Source organism: Marmota flaviventris, chromosome 4, assembly GCF_047511675.1.
Source record: "Marmota flaviventris isolate mMarFla1 chromosome 4, mMarFla1.hap1, whole genome shotgun sequence".
Classification (NCBI taxonomy): Eukaryota; Metazoa; Chordata; class Mammalia; order Rodentia; family Sciuridae; genus Marmota; species Marmota flaviventris.
In genome coordinates, this window is record NC_092501.1 from 161,989,742 (window position 1) to 162,010,314 (window position 20,573).

At 46.6% G+C, this 20,573-nt stretch overlaps 2 protein-coding genes across 3 annotated transcripts in view; one reads left to right on the top strand and one right to left on the bottom strand.

Annotated features, from left to right (window-relative positions):
• The window catches only part of Efnb2 (ephrin B2), a 42,745-nt gene extending 24,435 nt beyond the window's left edge, over positions 1-18,310 (bottom strand). For both annotated transcript variants that reach the window (XM_034635954.2, XM_027938921.3), the window contains exon 1: positions 18,102-18,310. In XM_034635954.2, coding sequence (XP_034491845.1) covers positions 18,102-18,223 — 122 coding nt within the window. In that variant the 5' untranslated portion in view covers positions 18,224-18,310. The remainder of the gene's footprint in view (positions 1-18,101) is intronic.
• Positions 18,222-19,025, top strand: LOC139705525 (basic salivary proline-rich protein 3-like). Its single transcript, XM_071611767.1, has one exon. The coding sequence runs from the start codon at positions 18,222-18,224 to the stop codon at positions 19,023-19,025; it is 804 nt and encodes a 267-aa protein (XP_071467868.1).
• The last annotated feature ends 1,548 nt before the right edge of the window (positions 19,026-20,573 follow it).

Sequence of the window (20,573 nt, forward strand, 5' to 3'; positions counted from 1 at the left end):
GGGGTTGAGTTCAAACAAGCATATCTGACACGCTCATATCAAACCCTGACAAAACCCACTGTCCCTAAAGCTCAAAAAAAAAAAGTTTTTACCTTTTGAGTATATTGTGGCAAAAAGGGGGCGGGGCCTCCCAGAAACTGGGCCCTCCCCGTAGCCCTATTTCCTAAAGCAACAGGGTCTCAGTGAAGGGCACAGCAACCTACTCCTTGTCAGAGGCTCTCAGAGAGAAGAGGTGCCGCCATCAAAACCTCACAATGCAGCTCCTGAGGGCAGAAGTGTGGCTCAATACTAAAGAGCAGCGGCCCAAGTGGGGGAGACGCTGAATGCGGAGGCATTAGTTAGTTGAAGAAAAAGGGAAGTGAACCAACGGGGGCCACCATACACTCATGCAAGTCAAATCAAGTGCGGCAGACTGCTTGCAGATCACAGGCCTGGTAGGAATTCTAAGACCGAGCCACGGAGAGTTGGGGCAGGGTGCGCTGAGCACCAGGTGCGGTTTCCAAGCCATGTCACCGAGGGCAGACTTCTGACCCTTTCTCTGTAGAAGGATTTGTATGAATCCTATGCAGCCTTCTAAAATTCCTCCCCATTTAAAATACAGGAATTAGCCACTTCCAAAGTCACTCATCACGACAACACGGCAGCTGTTGGGCACTTTCTGGTGGGTCAGCAGGGTCCACAGAGCTCACCCCACACACCCCGACCTGCAGAGCAAGGGGCAACACTGGCGCCCATGAACCCGCACAGGGAAAGCCTTACCCTCCACCGTACAGTTCTCAGTGCATTTTGAACTGAAGTCCAAATCTGGTTTTGGGAGATACTTGTTTTTCTAAATTAAGCTTTTTATAGAAAGCCATGAAGCTAAGGAAAATCAAGAGAAAACCAAGACGCAGCGCAGGCCTGCAGCTCCCCACGGAGAGCTCCAGGGGACCTGGGGGCATGCACGGCACACACCGCTGTGCCTGAGCCGCTTCGTGGCACTCATCTGAGGCCCTGGCTCCTGCAGGCGGCCACCTGGTATCCTGCTTTGCCCCAGGAGGCCAAGAGCCAAAAGGAGAAGAAGAAATAGGCCGACCACATGGAATTTGTGTTTTACATGCAGTGTTACAGATGCATTCCAGACAATTCATGTAAACAGCAGATGGGAGATGAAAACCAAAGGGGGTGTTTCTTAATAATAATACCATTTTTAAAAATGGAACACAATGATTCCTATATGTTATAATCAGGTCAGTAAACATAATGTTTTTGAAGCTAAGGGTTTTATATTTGGATTCTGTCAGTTATAATGTGTTGACTTGGAAAGTGTTAAAAAATTATATGGTGATGACAACTAGTTACCTTGAAATTACTACATGATTATTCCATGGTGGATGTTAAATATAGATTTCTTTTGGTGAGCTAAGTTTCATCTTGAACCCAAGCCAGCTCAGTGAAACCCCCATAGTTACAGCTCACACCACAGAAGGAATGTAGCTCTGGTTAAATCTTGCCCCAAACAGTGGTCACAGAGAGGTGCCATTTAATAATGTCTGTTCATTAATGTCTGTTCCATGGTGTTTCACATCCTCGACTGGAGAGAGGGGGGAGCCAGGTGGGTCCCTCTCTGAGCCTGAGGTCAGCATGGGCACCCTGTGGTGTGCATCCTCTTGTCCTGGGAACCTCAGAGCTGCTTCCTGGGCATCCAGCTTTCTCTGCAGGGAGCCAGTGGGGAGCACAGAGCTCAAATAGGCAACTCCTATGGTCTTCCCATGAATCATTTCCAAGCAAGACAATAGATGTCATGACTTTGAATCAGATATACAGACAATAGAATGTGGGAAAAAATGGAATCTCTAAAGTGGGGTTTCCAAAGCTAACATGCCTTAAAGTAAAATGACTTGATTTTAGCGTCTATTTTTACCTTTGGATTACCTATTGAATTTAATTCAAGTTTTTAAAAGTTATTCGCCAAACTAGACTCTAATACTCCCACATGGAATACTTTGGATGATAAATCTAATAATCTAAATTAGACATTATTATTTAGTAATCTAAATTAGATCTCTAATAATTATTAGACATTTCAACTTCAGAGTACTAATTGTAAAAATTCTCACTGCCATTATGTGACATAATATTCTTCAATGTTATAGATGAGAACAGAACAGAATTAATAATAAGGCAAGAGCAGGGTGTTTTAACCGGGTTGAACCCAGGCTGGTTTAACACAGGGCATAAGGTACTAAAGGCCCTATCAATGAGCCATTTGGGTTCAGAGGCCACCATGTATGAGTTCGGGGACGGGGTAGATCATCTTGCTTTGTGATGTAGGGTCAGGGTCCTTCTGTTGCTCTCTACTGCACCCCCAGGTGTGAAGGGGGCCTGGAGTCAGATGGAGGCAGCAGTCACCAGATCTCTTTCTGAACCCACTCACTGCAACAGGAGGATCCAGGAGAAGCCAGTAGATGAGACACCAAGGGACAGCTGTTCAGGGACCCTAATGTCACACCCTGCCCTTCTCCCGCCAGAGGACACTGTGCTGTCACTGCTCCCCTTCACCTTGCCCCCTCCCACACTTCCATCGACCATACAGTGCGCACCTTGGTAGAGACAGCCCATGACTTATTTGGCCTGAACACCCAGGCTAACCTGGAAGAAAACCCACTAGTGGCCCCCGATGCTGATGTAATTCAGTAAATACTCATGAAGTTGAGTTGGGAGATGGCCTGGTGGGTCTCCTTTGAGAAATGGTGGATAAGTGGATGCAAGTAACTGTCAGAATGTGCCAGAGTTACCACACAAACAAGGGTGAGTTCTTGTTGGTACTCAATGCAGAACTCTCAAGCTGACAAACGTTGAGATCAAAATAAAAAAGACACAGACAGGAATGACCAGTTTCTGCATCCAAACAAAGAACTAGGTCAGGTAAAGCACTGGTGCAGAAACAGCAGTGTTTCTTGCAAGTGCTGGGGGAGGGCTTCTGTTCACACAGGGTCAGCTCAGGCCCAGAGCCACAGCTAATACCACACACAGAAAAATCTATTTAAATAAGATACTTCATATTTCCACATAATTAGGGCAGGTATCAAGCACACCAGGAATAAGGCCAGGCTACTCATGTAACACGACAATGCAAATCCTGCTCTACTTGCTGCTACAGGTGGAAATGAGTAAGTGGGGAGGCGGGAGGAGACCCCACAGGAAGTTTCTCTACCTGCAAATCACCAAGACTTGCACATGAATATACATTCTGTACTGCGGAGAGTTGATTTTATTTTCATTTCAAAATTATACCATTAGAGTGTGGTCAAGCATCTTGTAATGACATTTTAGTCAATAACGGGACCAGATATATGACAGTGGTCCCATCAGATTTCTGTCACCTAGTGACACTGCAGCACCTTGTGTGTAAACATGCAACAATGCTCAGGTGACAGAACCGCCTAGTGATTCTATTAGGCAATGCAGGGCTGCACATGATCACTTTAAGTAAATGGACGATCTCAGTGGAAAACATTTTACACATGTGTAAAATGTGTGGCATGCTCTCCAGATTATTTTGCTGACTACACAGAGACTAACATATGCAGATGGTCACATGTGGGGCCTCCACCTGGGCTGCTGTTGGCTGCGGGATGCAGAGCTAAAGAGACTCTTAGGTTTCTGTGTTTTTCAAAGTTCTCTGCAATAAACTCTCCAAGCTTTTGTATGCAGATTGGAACATTACTTTTTAAGGTGTAACTTCAAACACCAAACAGTACTATCTTCTTGAACTAGCTTTCATAACTGATTTTTAAAAGACTAAAATATTGTCTAAAATATTGAAGGCTTGGAGACATTTTAACTTTTTGATGCAATTTCTTATAAAAAAAAATAAATGAAGTTATCATAGTCTCAACCATGGCCTACGCAATTAGTTTACAAGTCCACAAAAGCTGGAATAACAAACCTGTTTTTTCCAACAAATGAAGAATAAGGGATAGAAGCAATTTATGCTTAATCACTGAGCGCCACAAATCTGGATATTGGCTTCTATTTCAAGGAGCCCGAATCCTTCCTAATTTTACAAACAGGTTCACCCTAGCAGTTAGCAAACCTGAAACCATATCCTAGCTTTATTCCCAAGCCCCTGTTCTGCATTAAGTATGCTGTGAATTTACCACATTTTGGAAAAATGTACTTTTTCCTTACAAATGCTTTCATTTTTGCTTTAAATAAATGTCAAAGACTACCAGGAAGAAGGAAAACCAGAGTGTGAATTGGTTCGTCTGAAATCTGAACAAGGACATGTCCTTCAATCTAGCTGTGGTTGGTGGGTCCTTCTAGTCAGTCCCACTCGGGTGGCATGATGCTCAAGAGATGCCCTGCCCCTGATGCTCAACTGTGCCCAGCACTTCTGGCCTTCTGCATCTATCTGGGGCTAGAATAGCTTAACACAAAAGACCCGGGTTCCTTTCCTGATTGCTCTGTGCACCAGGGAACACAAATACTCTCAAGGAATGGCGTTGCACGTGAATTTGATGGCACGTCATAAACAGGTGGAATCTTCGGTGTTGCGTTTCTTTCATTTACTACTAGAGTGCTGTCACAGCTTATTAAGATTTTCGAGAAATGCCCCAAACAGAGTTCTGTTATAAGATGAATCAGTGAAAGTGGGGCCCAAGGAAGACCTAGGTAGCATCTTCCGTAGGAAATCCCGGGGAAACATTTCCCTTCTTTTGTGGAAAGCACTTTACTGCCCCCTTTTGCACTTTAACTTCAGAACAAATTTCCACACAGACTTCTCCTGAAACCAGAGCAGCCATGGGGTGTAGCTACTGGGTGTCAGGTTCACACAGACCCGGGTTACCAGACACCACTGCTCAGAGTAACAAGTAATTACCTTGAAACTTCAGGCGAGCACACCACTGTCTTCTCAGTGGCTTTGACCTCCAAGAAGTAAGGCAGTAATGGAGGCTTTAGTCAACACTTTCTGCTTTAATTCAAGTGGGTATGTGTTGGAACAATTGCCTGTTTTCACAGGTGCCCCTTCTTTCACAGTTTTCTAAAACAAATATCATCTGCAACATGAACCTGATTTAGTCAAGGACAAGGGAAGGGGCCCCAGAGCAGCCTATACAATTGGGGACATTAAAGTGTTATAAAGGGGAGAGCAGGAGTGGGGTGTACATTTCAGACTTCACACCAACCACAAGCAAAACCTTTTCAAGAAAAGAAAGATGAGAAGCCCAGAAATTCAATTGCCTGGTGAGCCCACAGGCACACAACCAGTTCAGCCACTCTCCCAGGTGAGGCACACCCGGCCTCCTCATCCACCACGCACTTGGGAAAAAGGAATTAAACTAGAGTCCAAAGGTAAGTTTTACTGATCAGAATCTAATTTGCAGTGACAGAGCTGGAGGGCCCACTTCTTGGCCCAGTGACCTCAACTTGCATCTGACAGGGTCTGCGTGTGCCGTGGTGGGCACTTTTATTTAAACTTATCCATTTCCTCTGTCAGTCTACAGTTACCAACGACTCCAAATAATATTAAATTTCACAGCTCACAGTGCTGCACAATTGAATGAAAACTGACTCCTTTAGATGTTAATCTTGTTTTTTATTTATGACATAATGCTCAAAACACTGGTGGCTAAAGTAAATTTTGTTTTAAGATGCTCGAAGACAATATTCTTATGGTTTAAACCATTTTTCAGGAAAGTAACACAAGCATTTACTGCATTTTTATCCTTGCTGTGATTTTCACTGTCATAAAAACCTCCAATTCACAGAGGGGAACGCCTATTGCAAGCTGAACCTGAGAATATATGCATTAATCACCTGCAAGTCATATTTCAAGTGTGTGATGCATAGATAGATGTCTCTTCACAAGTTCAGAGGCTAGTCAAATTTCTTCCCTGAAGTTAAAAATAAAAATCAACAACTGATCTCAAATCAAAACCAAGTTTTATTTGTGTAGTTAACTAAAAACTACACCCAACTTAAAAAAAAAAAAAAAAATCACTTAAGAGCTCTATAGCTAGAGCAGGCAAAATGTGGGGGTTTCAGAGTGATGCTGGGACACTGGGAGATGAGGTGGGGAAGTGGGAGTGGAGTGACCTCCGAAGCAACCCTGTCCTGCTGGCTTCTCCACCACGTGGCTGCATGATTGAAACTAGGATTTCATAACTCAAGAGACACTGCAGGCTTCTTTCCCAGCCATAATTTGTTTGCACCTGTATGGTCTTGTTCCCAGCCCGGCTTTTAGCAAGAGGCCATAAAGGAAGGTGGAACCTGTGTTATTTATAGGTGAGGCGCCAGAGAGGAAAATGGCTCTCATCACGAAAGAAACTCAAAGGGCACTTCCAGCTGGCTGGCTGTTGTTTCAGACACAAGTGCTCAGGTCTGTCTGCTCATGTACCTGGGTGGGAGAAAGTCAAAGGTGAAAGCCACACGTGAATCAGATGGGCAATGGTGGGGTGCGGGGTGAAGGTGAGCGGCATCACACGCAGCCTGGGCTGCTGCACCTTTTCTCCCAGCCCTGTCCCAACATCCCCAGCACCTTGATTTTTTTGTTCTTGAAATTCTAATAATTTTGTTAGGTAGAAAAAAATTCACTCATGCCTTACTAAGATGAGACCTCTCCCTTTGGGAAGAAGGGTTCCTGCTGCCTCCCATTGACAGAAGCCCCTCACCCCCAAAAAAGACTGGGTGCTCAGGAGGTGCCTGTGCAGTTAAACAATGAATGAATGACTCAGATAAAGTGCAGGTCAAGTGCTCCCAGGTCTCTCTCATGGTGAGGAGGGACTCTCCTTGCAATCACAATAAGCCCAGCAACACAGTTTGTAAGGTTGTGGGCAACTGCTTTACAGCCACTAAATGGCCGCCTCCCAGACACTTCCTCCTTCCCGGGCTCCAGGATGGGTCAGGTACAGGTTGGTTGTGGGTGTGCGACAGGAGACACCTTCGTGCATCTCTCGTTCTTTGTCACAGCCCATGGGGCAGGGGAAGAAGGAAGCAAAGAGAAAGCGGGTGCAGAACTGTTCACCTCAGGCAGGAGTGAAGCTGGACTGGTCACCAAAACTAGGCACCTTAGAAACGAAGGGCGCTCCTCTGTGTCCACTGCAGCTCTGGGCACCATAGTTTATGTTCCTGCTCAGTCACCACAAACAGCCTGGAGTTACTTTAACCAAAATATAAATGCACTTCAGAGTTAAATACTGTGAGTTATTTAAAGAGTCTGCTACTGAACTAAACAGAAGTAAATTGGACAAGGAGAAGTTAAGAGGATCCAGCAGGCCCTAAGTTCTAAAGGAAGTGACGCTGTGGTCCCCAGAGACCTCTGGTCACTGCGGGGTCTTGCAGGCAAGCAGATGAGGAGCGGGGCGAAAGTGCAAACCCAGAGGCGCCACTCTGAAGTCAAGAGAACCCCAGGCCCACCGGTATTCACCGCCTGGCTTCCTTAAACAAACTGCTCCAAACTTGCAGAACATCAAAAGCCAGATGGGCCGCACTGAATGAATCCACAGGCAAGAAGCCAGATTCCCAGTTTGCTGTAGAAATAGGCCTCGACTTGATTCGAGTCTTCTCAGCTCTGACAAGCTGGAAGCTGGCACAGATCCCAAAATCCAAAATAAAATGGCATTTAATTGTGACTAGACTCTAAAAAAGATGTCATACTATCTCCTTAGCTTGATACACACACTCAGCATCTAACCCAACACAACTCTCCTCAAAAATCTGACCTCTTTTTCTCCCAGCAAGAATTGATCAATTATTTAAATTTTTAAGAGGAAAATGTTAAAAGTCAAAGGAATAATACTGAATAAATGCATTGGTATCATACTCTGTAAAAACTGCCTCGTCACCCTTTAAATGAGCTGATGATTATTCTGCTTCCAGTGGTGTGACTCGTTATATCAAAGATTCAAAGGAGCCATTCAGAGTTACATGTCCAGCATGAGAAAGGGACTCCAAGTCAACATGGACAACGAAGAGTCACATCCAACACTTCCTCTTCGCCAACCTGCACATACACTGCTTTGAGCAAATGCATGTTCAGTTGCCCAAACTAACGAGGTGAGGCAGGGGATTGAGAGGAGGGATCCGGGCACCAGAGGACCTGGTTCCAAGCCACTTCTCAGCTACACATGACTTTGGCCTCAGTTTCCACTCTGGTATAAAAGGGATAAGAACACTTCCCTCAGGTGGTGTGCTCTGAAGGGTTAACGAGTGTGTGTCCAGCAGCTGGAATAGAGCTGGCCCCTATGAGCGCTGTGTACCACTGAGATGGACAACCACGTCGTCATGAGAAATATCATAGTATTAATGCAAAAAATGCTACCCATGCCCTTCGCAGCCTCACTCAACGACCCAATCTCCTACTGCACCCTTTCCTAGAGGATACAAAACAGATGGGGACAAAGCCGCCATTGTGAGTGCATAGCTGAACAGCAGAACAAATGTCCAGAGTCCTAAATGTTCTAAACAGCACAGAGGTCATGGAAGCAGGAGTGCTCAACTTAGTAGGAGACAGGAAATAAAAGGAGCAGGACACCTTCAAGTAGAAGGGGGAGAGTAAACAAAATACCATATGACATCAGACAGTTTGCAAGGTGGAAGTCCTACTTCTTTGGCGTGAGAAAGGCAAACTGAACTATAGATAGGCACACAGTAGATTTTCAATTAATTTTTAATAATAGCTGACATTTACTACTGGTTCATTGTTCCAAGCACAGCACTAGACTCTTTAAACACATTTCATTTTACCACAATCTTAGTACTCTTTATTCAGTTCTATTACATTATTGTTCCTATTTGGGGGATGGGGCAACTAAGCAACATGGGGGTCCTTCTACCAAGTTACACAGCTCCTGGGCTGCTCACCTGGGACTGTCTGGTTCACAGAGGTGAATTCCCAACAGATGCTCTTCACCAGGCTAACACACCCCTCTGTCCTTGCTAAAATGAAGTGCCTAACCTGGCCAGGATCACCTTGTTCTGAAAAGCAGTGTACACCGAAGTCCTCACATTCCAGAGGTAGCTGAAATCAGTGGGCTAGCCATCCCACAGGGACTATTTGTTCTATCTGTGGGATTTGCCTTTTGTGCTATGGCCAGACGAATGAGATAACAGAACATGTTTTCAGGTGGACACTTGACAGATACGCACTGCCCTGTGCTGAAGCAGTGCTACCTCTCTGAGGCTTGCTTACCGTCCTCCATTTCAGCAGGCTACTGCAACTTTACTTGGAGTTGCCCTGTCTTTCAAGACTCAAGTGTCTCCTCCCCTGGGCTGCTGCCTTGTCCCCTACTCCAGGGTGGCCACCTTCTCTTCTTCCTGTGCACTCCCTGAACACGATGAGGTCATGGCACCCTAATGTGGAATGTGCCTGTGTCTACCTGGATTTCTCTCAGGTTCTTCACCTGAGAATCAATGAACTCTCCTCCATCAATGGTCTAGATCCTTCATGCCTCCTAATGCAAGAAAGGGACCACAGAGCAGCAAGTCAGAGAACACAGATTCCCTCAGAGATCCTCAAAAAGGCTTTCAAGTTAGGATAACTCAACGTTGAGTCTTTTTCCCTGAAGGACTGACGGAGGGCGATGCTTCTCCAAGTACAGTCTAGAGCAGAAGCCACTGCATCCCTGGGAGCTTGCTAGAAATATCAATTTCCCAGTCCCACCTTGGACCTCAGGGATGAAGACCTCCGGGGGCATCACCTGTGCAGGTGATTCTAGGGCCCTGAAGCCCAGGCGGGGTCTGGAAGGTAGATCTCTAGTAGTAGCTAGACAAGCTGAGCAAGCCATCCATACAAGACTGGGCTGTGTCTGTCCAGCCCATGAATGCTTCCTGGATGGAAATGCTGGCTGAGTAGGGGACTGTTGAAATGAAGCCATGTCCGTCCCTGACTTTTCACCCAGGAAGGGTGGAAGAGAGTCTGCATTAGGAACGGGGACCTGTGGTGTATACTGTTCTTCCTGTACCCGAGGTACTTAAAAGAAATCACTTTTGATCTACACCATGAAGGAAGGGAGAGAACACATCTAGGAGAAACCTTGAATTTTGCTGCGTAGTCCTAATGATGATCTGTTTTCCCAGGGGGGAGGTTCAAAACCTAAGAGTTTGTTTTAGTCTAAAGTATACCCAGAATATAGCTCTGAAAATTAAGTAAAAAGGGACGTTTTCCCACTTCTTCTGTAGTCAGAGACATTCTGAGGTGGTCAAGAACATGGCCTGCCCAGCTGCAATCACTCATTAGGTGATTGTGATTCAGCTTAAACAAGCTTAAGTGGTGACCGTGAGTAAGGACTGAAATGCAGAAGCATCTTTTTCAGGTGGTACAAGTACACTGGCTCAGGTTCCTCAGCTATGAGGAGCAGCTGGAAGAGGTCATTTGAAAGACATAGACTTTGAAAGTCAGAAATTCTGTGATATGCTCATAGAGAGGTGCCCTGCAGGGAAGAGCAGGCCAGTAGACAGGCAATAGCAAGCCGCCCCCAACACATACACCCGCCAAGCAAGGTGAGGCCTCAGACCCACCTATAATCCCTCACTGCCCCACAAAACACTGACCCTAGAGCCTCAAAAATCTATGTAGTTCTCATACTTATTCTGGGGTGATACAGGAGTGGTCTGCATGAAAAGCACAGATCAATACCTTAGTGGCAAACAGGGACTTCAGTAGATAGAATTGGAAGAGTCATACAAATAATGTAATTAAAATTGTATGCAACTGAATTTAAAAGGAGAAAACAAAGTCGATTGTTTAATGGCTCTATATAGAGTCTACTTTTAGTCCCAAAGCAAAGGATGTTTTCCAACTGTGGCGGAACACCAGTGGCTCATTCTCAGAATTCTGCACGTGCCCCCGTGGAGTGGTTTGAACACTTGTGCACGCGTGCCTTACAGAGGGGAAAGTGAGAACTATCCATACTTCGCTACTACCCATTCGCTCTTCGTATTTTGTTCAGAGAATTACTCAAGGAAGAAACAACTTGGCTTTTGTTTGTAACAGAGCTTTTTCCTAGTATGTCTTGAAATTATTATTTGAACTCAGCACGTATGCACTCACCGCAGAATGCTCTGGCCTAGAATTACGTATCTGAACTTATACGTGGAAAGGAAAATATCTGAATAGCTTAGAGTCACTGCTGAGTCTCTGCTGGAGCCACACAGCCAGGCTCCCCTGGCCATCGGCCTGCAGGGAAACAGGTGCACCTGCTCACCCACTTTCTCTCATGGGCTAGACCCAGCACCCTCACACATCATACTTGAGAAATATGTTCACAAGGCACAGCACAGAGCTGACTGTGGACGGCAGTTAGTAAACAAATGGCAGCGCTTTCCTGCATCGTTTCTTTAATCACTTTAACCCTCTGTGTAATAGAAAGCTGGAGGCCAGGGCAATTCAGCCTCTCCTTTTGTCATTTGCCTGCCATAAATATGCACCAGCCTGCATCTGAAAAGCTGAAGGCGGCTGCAAGCTTGCTGGACATTTATCATGCTCTGTTCCCTGCTAACAAGCAAATACTTTAGTTGAATGGGCCATTAGCAATCATTGTCAAATGGAGAATGCAAGGTGCTAGGATGTGACCAGCTTGTAAATTAGGGGGTGTCCCTTCTCTTTGATGAATCTAGACAAATGAGATGGACCTTTTGATATAGATTACTGAATTAAGTTAGAAAGGAAGGTAAAGTAGGTACTGGGTATAGGAGATCTGTGCGCAAGCATTTAAAAATGTTTTTAGTCTATGAAAGCTACTTAGTAATAACTATAGTAATTCTCATAGTGATGAGAAGACAGCAGCAAATGCACCGTCTCTGTATCCGCACATATAAAGTCAAGTCAGCAGTCTGAGAACTAGGAACAAAGTTAACTAAATGGGTCTAAATAGAATATTTAGGATTTAGAGACAGTCTTTATCAGACACCCACAGAAGCAAAAGTCTAGAAGGCCTCAGGCTGCTGTAAATAAACAGCCCTTTGTAAAAACACACCCCAGATCCACTCCACCAAGACAGTCAGACCTGGGGGTGGCAGTCTGCAGTACTTCCAGAGTCTTAGAGTTCCTGAAGAGATGCTGACACTTTTCTCTAATGCCAAATGGGAGGCAATAAAGCCAATATTTCCTTTCTGGCTTGACCCAACCGTGGATGTCACTCTGCATGTAACACAATCATGGAACCCATGGTTTGTCTTGTTTAAAGACTAAAGTGGCAGTGTGGCAGCAAAGACAAAAAGCCCAGCCCACTTGCCAAGCTGCTCAGGACAGAGGGGGAAAAGAGTCAAGAGTGCAGAGAGTTTTGTTTTTAACTTAAAAGCTGGGCAACACTGTCCTTTTTATAACAGTGTAACTTACACCAAGGACCATATCCCATCCAGCTCAAAAGTGACAATACACATTTTCTAGATAGAGTTCACAGTTTTTGACATCTGAGATGTATTAATTTGAATTTAAACTAAATCCCTACTTTAAAAGATGGCTCAGCCGTTTCTTTACCAGGGTGCAGAGAGACAAACTCCCAGACGCGCTGCTGGGAGAAAGAGGGGCCAAGGGCCGTGTTGACGTGTGCCTCTCTGAGAGATGGCAGCATCAAAAGGCCTCTGTTTTCTTTTCAGATAACCCAGCCCTACCTATCCTTCCTGGTCTCCACTGCTGCCCAGCAGGGCCCTGCCTGAAGCCCCAATAGATGAAGGCGAGGACCAACTGCGAAGTGCGGCTAATCCTTCAGGATGGCTGGGCTGCCAGGCCAGGAGTTAAGAAGGAAAATCTTCCAGGCCCTAACGACTGCAGTGATCTGAAGTTTTAATCAGCCCCAATCTCAATCTATTAAAAAAGGCAGTCAATGAAACCTACCTTGGCCATATTATCCTCCACCAATGAGCAAGAACTGAGCAGCTTTTCTTTGCGGCTCCAGCCACCCCAGACCACAAGCGGAGCTTTCATAGTTTGTAATCCCAGTTTCCAAGTCTGTGTGGCTCTCACATAATACCCAACAGCCCGAGCAAGGGCCTGCGCTCTGCACCCTTTCAGAGACGTGTCATTTCTAACATCAAGCTCATCTATATGTTGCCATGGCTTTCCCTTTATCTGCCTTTACATCTCATGAACTGCATGGATTTACCACATTATTTTTATCTGAAAGACAGAAAATGGTGGTTTTATTGCCATACAATCAGATTACTGCTGCTAGTTTCTCTAGGCCTTTTTACCATACTTCAATCAAAAGGGATCAGTTTCTTTATGCTCTGCCCTTGATTTACATTACATCTGTAAAGACCTAGTCTGGGTTGTAATCCCCTTATTAACTATGACCAGGGTTGATTTGCCTAAAAATAAAAGCAAATTGTGTCAGACCCTTTCACTTTGTTTTTGATTCGGAACTACAAAATGGATTACTAAAGAAATCTTCAGAGTTCACACGGCTGGGACAGTGCTGAATTTAAAATGAGAATTAAACAAGTTAAACAGGGGAGCCATGTCAACGGCTTCCATTTTCCATCATGGGAGAAGGGCTGAATTGCTGATGTCTTTGTATTCTTTGGCTTTATAGAGACAATGAAGCCACAGGAGTTTTTCCAAGCTGTTCGGAACATGTCCCATTTGCTATCCTTCCTTCTTTGCTGTTCTTATTTCTCCCCCAGCTCCATTCTAATTCCCCCCTTGAAGGGAAGGGGGGCAGCTCTTCCCTGAAAGAGCTAATTCCTGACTAGAAGCTTATAGTTCTATGGGTCCTGCATATTTTAATCAAAATATTTTAAACAGTTGAACACTCCTCTTTAAGGCTCTCCTCCACCACACAAAGGGTGAGCTCATAAGCAAATCTATGTAGATGTATAATAAGTGACCTGAAAAACAGGTTCTTTATGTCAGCAGCAAAAGAAGGCAGAGATTAGGCAAGACATGAGGGCCATTTTAATCATCTTTCCTACAAGAGCACTTCTTTTTGTCCAATTTGCAATTAAATGTTTTAAGAGAAAAAAAATTCTATAAAATGTTAAAGAAAATCTTTCCTAAGAAATGTTTTCATTGGGGTCTACCATCTGTATTTCCTTCTCTCTGCCACTCCCATTGCTGTGACGCACCACCACAGTCACATTAGGTGGGCTCACTGTGAAATGTAGCTCCCAGTTAGGTGTCATATGAAGTTCTGGAAGCGACCTGAAATATTCAGTGCAAGACAAGATGGCAAGGTTTAGTTGCTCCATTGACAACGTCCCTCTGAAGGCAGTTATGCTGCTGATCCACCAGGCAGGGGGGTTAGCTCAGTAAATGCACACACAGGAGGTTTGGGGTAGTTAATATAAATATACAATTGCTCTTCCGCTGCTGACTCTACCGGCAAACCAAGCATTCCAACATGTAGTTTTAGGTTGTCTCCAGGTGATGGCTAATTCACCTGAACTCACACTTTATTTAGCTCAAGGGTCAGAAACGTTAAGGAATGTTGGCGTCATTTGCATTTCTTTGCATCAGTAGGACAAGTGTCAACAGCTATGCTTTTGTGAAAGGTTTAGAACCAAGTGCTTAACAAACCATCTTAACCTCCAGCTTCTGTTTCAGAGGCTGGAAGCTGTAATTGTTGAGGTTAAAAAGTGCAGTCCCGAGACACATGATTCCCAAATAAATTCTCATCTGAATAGAAGGCTACCAACCATGTTGTAAGATATCGCTTTAGCTCTGTCTTTGTGCTCGGCCTGGCTCAGTTGTCCTGTGAAACAACGACAGTCCATTACCTACAGTTTATCATCCTGACAAAACGTGAGGAATGTGGATGTGAAAGCACTCACAATTCCACCCCTGGTGCTTTGTGCTTTTTTCTCTCTATATTAAAACCCGACAAGATTAACCCACACGCAAACTGTGGAGCATAGTTCAAGGAGCTATTCAATCAGTGCTGAATGTGCATTTGTTTACCTACAAAAATAAGAATTTCAGACACAATGGAAGGCAGGCTGGCGTATATATGTTATTGAATGGGCTGTTTAAACAGCACAATCCATTGTAGTTTATTTTATCAATCTGGCAGCTCTGTATTTATTCGGAGCCTGACTGGGGTGAGGCCCGTGTATTATAGGTTATCTGGATATTATCCAGCCATTCTTTTGTATCAAGTCAATCAATATCAGGAATTCAGCATTATGTAAAAGGAAAATTAATGAGAAAAGCAAATGCTTTATTAAGTAACTAGTTTGTGATGCATAGGGAATAGCAACTCTAGACATAATAAATTAATCTTCTACTGAAATTTGCAACAATGTAATTCATTCTAGAATACCATATCAGTATAGATTTGCTCACCATAAAGTGAAATTGATTTTTTTAAAAACCAACTATTTTATTTTAGCAAAAAGAAAAAAAAAGTCCCACTGAAATATTAATTAGAAATGGAAGCTAGGTTTTGCTGTTCTCCCCATTTAAAAAAAAAAAAAAAAGTTGAAGGATCTAAATGTTACCTATTGATGCCATGTGAATAATCTAACAGGCAGCCACTAATGTTTCAGTACACAGAACTTCTTTTGATTATTACAGAAACTCTCAGGATGGAAGCAGAGACAATGTTATTAAAGTAGTTATGGAGAGGCTGAAATTGCAAAGGGTTTTCTGGACCTGTATGCAAACGGCTGTTGTCTGCTCCCTGAGTGTACCACCTGCTAAAAAACTGACCTCCAAATGAAACAAATCTAATTGCTGATGGTTGCTTCGTTACAAATGAATTGTTTCACAGTTCAGATACAGTGATGTGAAACTTGGATGCCTTTGATTACCTTGTGCTACATTATATTTAATGCTTGAAACTTTTCCCTGGAAATAAAAATGCAACTTCTCCAAGTGAAGCAAGTCCCTGGCACCATGGTGAGTTTATACAGCCTCAAACTCAAGAATGGCTCTTTCATATTGTCCCCCAGGAAGATATCTTTCTGGTCTTTCAAGCTAGCATTCAGTTGCATACTTTCCAAAAGTAGATCTTTTTCAGAGAAACCTTATCCAGTCCTCCAGGCAAGCCATTATCCAGGGATTTAGAAAGAAATCTCACTTCGGAGGACTGGGAGCAATCACACCCACGCAGCAGCAGCAGCTCAGGGAGGTGGCTTCTCCAAAACGCAGGCCCCTAGCAGGTCTCCCAGTCTGTGGCCACAGCTCGGAAAAATAGACTTAAAGCTCAGGCCGGGGACTGAATGAATATCAGTCACCTTCCTCCTCCAACATATTGAGAAAATATTACCATTTCAACCTTGGGTGGGAATAATCCTTGTCCCCCGCTCAGTAGGCATTTCTAATCCTTCTCCCAGAGACACACAAACTATTGGTTAATAATAACACAAAGATACTGAGAGCTGACCGCTGAAGGAGTTAAGTGTAATTTTTTCAACTCGACTTAAATATATTAAATGCGGATAGAAAGACAGAAAGAAAAAGAATCAGCCCCAAAGAGAGCCCTGAGTGAAAGTGGAAAGTGGAGCGGAGCAGGCGGCCTGGGGGAGGGGCGCGGCCGACCCGCGAGCATTCGGCATGGAAGAGTGACCTCTGTAGGCGCAGAGCGAGCAGGGCCGGGCCGCGCCCGGACTGGGGCCGCTACTGCACGCAGGTCCCAGCCAGGCGCCTTCCGGCACCACCTGGTGCCTCAGGATTCGTTCTCCTGGTAAAGATGCCACCGCCAGTACAGCAAATGTCATATCTTACTTTAAAAAATTAAAACCAAAACTATACAAGGTCAGACTACATGGAAGGAGGCTGCATTAAGCAACTTTTAAATATGAGCAGTGTTTGAAAGTACCATCCATTGAACAGCGGGCAAGAAGTTTCTGTTTAAAGCTAGTTATAAATGTAATGTTTTGCCCATTTAGTGGGAGCATTTGTAGCTAACATGTTGGCAATTCGAAATTCATCTTTTCAAAGAGAGAGGATACATTTCTTTAATAAAGACGTAATTTATAAATCAATCTCCTTTCTCTTTACTCCTAATTCCATGCACCACTTGCACAACTTCAAATACGCCATTGATTGTGCTTCTGATTTCAAATATTTTCTCCAGAAACTAGGCAATGCCTCCATACTTTCCCCAAGTTTCCCAGGGCTAAAATTCCAAGATTCTATAAAACACTTTTTGGCTTTGATTCGAAATATATCCTGAGAATGAGGTGATATGCAGCACCGAATGCACAGATGACTACGAGTGTAGTCACATACATATATGGAGGGAATGCATTTTCTAAATTCTGAATATACCCTGATAGCTCAAACTGAAAGTTACTCTCCACAGGCCTGATTTTCTCTAGGCTGTTTGATAAAAGCCAACTCTCATCCAAAGAATCCTATTTCGACCCAGGGCCTCTAAAGGTGAAGGCTTCTGGAGAAGTGTCGACTGGGCAGGGCCCTAAGCTTTTGCAGAAAATGCGAAATTAAGCCGGCTACTGGGACCTCGCAGAGTTCTGGGCCATCGGTATATATAAACGAAGGGAGAAGCTGACGTGCGGAGGGCCCTCTGGGAGAAATCTAAGGCCCCTCTCCTCAGGCGGAAAAGAGAGGGCTCGCTGCCTGAGTTCTCCTGCCGAGCCAGAGAACTCCCCGCCGCACCCTCGGGCTGCTAGTGGGGAGCCGAGGCACGCGGGCTCCTGGACGCTGCGGGAAGCTCAGCAACCCCGTGTTCCCTCTCCAAGGCTGTACTCCTCTGCCCCAGACTCACAGGCCCCTTTGCCCGCCAGCCCGCGGCGCCCGGGCCCGCAGCGCCAGCGCTCCTTGCAAGCGCAGCATCTCCGCCGGTCTCCGGAGCCCGCCAGTCGCAGCGCATTGGTCTGCCCTGTTTGTGGACACTTCCTTCGTCCTCGAAAAGAAGTGAGTCAGGTATCGCCATCCGACACCTTCCCGGACGTGCCACCTGAGCCGCCAGGGGCTTTTAGCACCCTGAAGCGTTTAGGAGAGGAAAAGAGGGAGAATGCGCCTTTTGGAGACGGCGCTCGGGCTGAAAAGCACAGCTAGTCTCCACCTAGTGAAATATGGCAGGGTGGGTGTGGGGAACAGGAGACCCGGGTTCCAGATACAAGCTCCGAGGCTCAGTGGGCCCACCCCTCCTCCCGCCGGGAGGGCGCAGCGGACCCCGGGAAGGGAATCGAGGGGGATCGCGGACGCCACTTACTTGGAGTTCGAGGAATTCCAATAGATAGGCTCTAAAACTATCGATCTGGAAATTGCAGTTCTGCATAAAACCATCAAAACTCCCCAGCAGTACTTCCACACGGAGTCCCTTCTCACGGCCATGGCCAAGCCGCTCCCAGCTCCGCGCACTCCTGACGCGAAGAGACTGGATTCGGGGCGGGATCCCCAATTTTCCGGGGTAGACGAGAAGGAAGACCACAAGCGCCTGGAGGCAGCTCCGGGGCGCGCCGAGCAGCTCCAACAGTCGCCGAGGCCAGATGCGTTTGCCCTCCGAGGCCCTCAGGGCGCGGGCTGGGATCGCTCGCGCGGGGCGCGGCGGCGCGGCGGGCTCGGGGCTCCGGGGCGCCGCGCCGGACGCAGCTCCGACGGCCGGCTCCCGTGCGGCTCCAGGGTGCCAGGCCAGCCGCGGCGGGCGGGCAGGCGGGCGGAGGGAGGAAAGGAGAGCGCTGGGCCGGGACAAAGGCCAGAAGCGGAGAGACGGTGCGGGCCGGCGGGCACAGCGTCCCGAGCAGGGCCGCCTCTGACTATAGATCCAGGGGAGCGGGCAGCAGCCCGAGCGCGCGGGCGCCGCGTCGGCGCGGTTCCATGTCCCGGAGCGCGGAGTGGAGAAGGGCGCCTCCCGGCGCGCAGGAGCCTCCTCAGTCCTCGCAGCTCCCGGCCCGCGGAGCAAGTAGAAGGGATCTCGGTCTCTGCCGCGGGCGCCGTACGCGCGCGGGCCTTTGTGTACGGGGAGGGCGCCGGGACCGACTCCGCGCGCAGATCCTCGCTCCGGCCGGCGCCGCCGTCCCCGCCGAGGAGAGTCAGCGCGGCCCGCGCGCTGTCAGAGAGCTATAAACACCGGGCCCCGCCCCGCGACGCGCAGCCCATTGGCCCGCTTTGCAGCAGCGGTGCGATGATTGGGTAGTCGGCCCGTCTGTTCGCCACCCCCGCCCGACATTGGGCGCCGCGAGGCGGGGCGCCAGCTGACAGGTGAGCCCCGCCCCCGGCCCCCGAGCTGAGAGCCGCGAGGCCGACCAGGACCTAGGAGAAGTGGCCCGGTGTGTGCACGGGGCGCCCCCAGAGCGGTGGGAGGGCCTCCCAGGCGTGGTGGGAACGTCGAAATGGACCCGGCCGAGGGGGAGTGGGCGATCGTGACGGGCCACCTGTCCCCGCGCCCGGCTGCCCTCTGGCCTTTGTCGCCGCGCCCAACAGCACGCCTCCATTGCCTGGCAAGTGTCCTAACTTCTACTGAAAGGCAAAGCTTTCACTTAGGCGGGGCTGAAGGCTCTGGCTTTCCTTTTGGGTTTTACTTAAAACGAAACGTTTCCTGTGTAGGGCTAACACACGGCACACGCGCGCATACAGTTCCCTGGCTCCCTCCGTTGCTTCACTTGATTTTGTTACTAAACAGTCAACTCGGGTCCGACCTAAGTCAACAGCGTCGAGAAATGCGAAATGATTCCGGGGGACGCGGGGCCGGAATTTGCAGCGTATAATTAGGGCGAGATGTCTGTACCTCCCACTCTCCCCTGCACTTTCCTCAGGGACGTCTCCCTTCCGTTCCTCACTTCCCGGGAAAACAGCACCTCCTAGGCTCTGCCTGCAAATGTCACTACTACAGGACTTTCGCCTACTAGCTTCAGGGAGAGGCTCCTGCTGCCCAAGGTTACCAGGAAGTCAGCAGGTGACGCGTGCAGATTTCCGCGTGTGATGTACAAGTCAACGCCAGTATCTCTTATTCAGAGTCTAAAACAGCAAAATGGAGAAGCGAAAGGAATTCTACATTACATTGATGATCGGTTAACTGCTAGCCCAAAGAACGGCTTTGCAGGGCTCCACATCAATGACTTCCACGGAACCACAGCGCCCACTAGCGCCCAGTTTTACTTCTGTGCATCTTTGAAGCACACGTCGACCTACCCAGAACCAGTCAGAAAGCCCAAAATAGGATCTTTTAAAATGCCTAGCAGCATGGAGAACAATCCAAAAATAAGGCATATATCAAATGTACAGTTCATAGTTTAACAAAAATTAAACAATAAAATATGCTGTGTAACCAAATTTTTGTTTTTAAATGCTGTCCCTGCCAGAATTTTTTCCAAGGAAGAAACCAGACATATTCCCAAAATTCCCACTAAGCTACATTAAGAGAAGATATGTATGTTAAGACACCTTATTTAGTTGCTTATTAGTTTTTAAATACACTCCATATAACAATCTGGGGATTTTCAGAGTGCCATGGTTTTTGAAACATTAACATAAGTTAATGCATACTTCACCTGGAGTGTGTTAAATTTCTGAAGACTAATTTGTTAGGATAAAACACGCCAAGGTGTGCAAAAAAATCTTTGAAGAGAAAACGTTTCGTTTTAAATAAGACTTCAATTTAAGAAAATACATTTTTTTTTTAAAGTCTCAACAGGGGCTAGGGTTGTGGCTAAGCAATACAGAGCGCTTGCCTCGTATGTGTGAG

Bases quoted from the DNA above. Each gene is read 5' to 3' on its own strand.
- LOC139705525 (XM_071611767.1), top strand. From the start codon at position 18,222: ATGGCCAAGCCGCTCCCAGCTCCGCGCACTCCTGACGCGAAGAGACTG.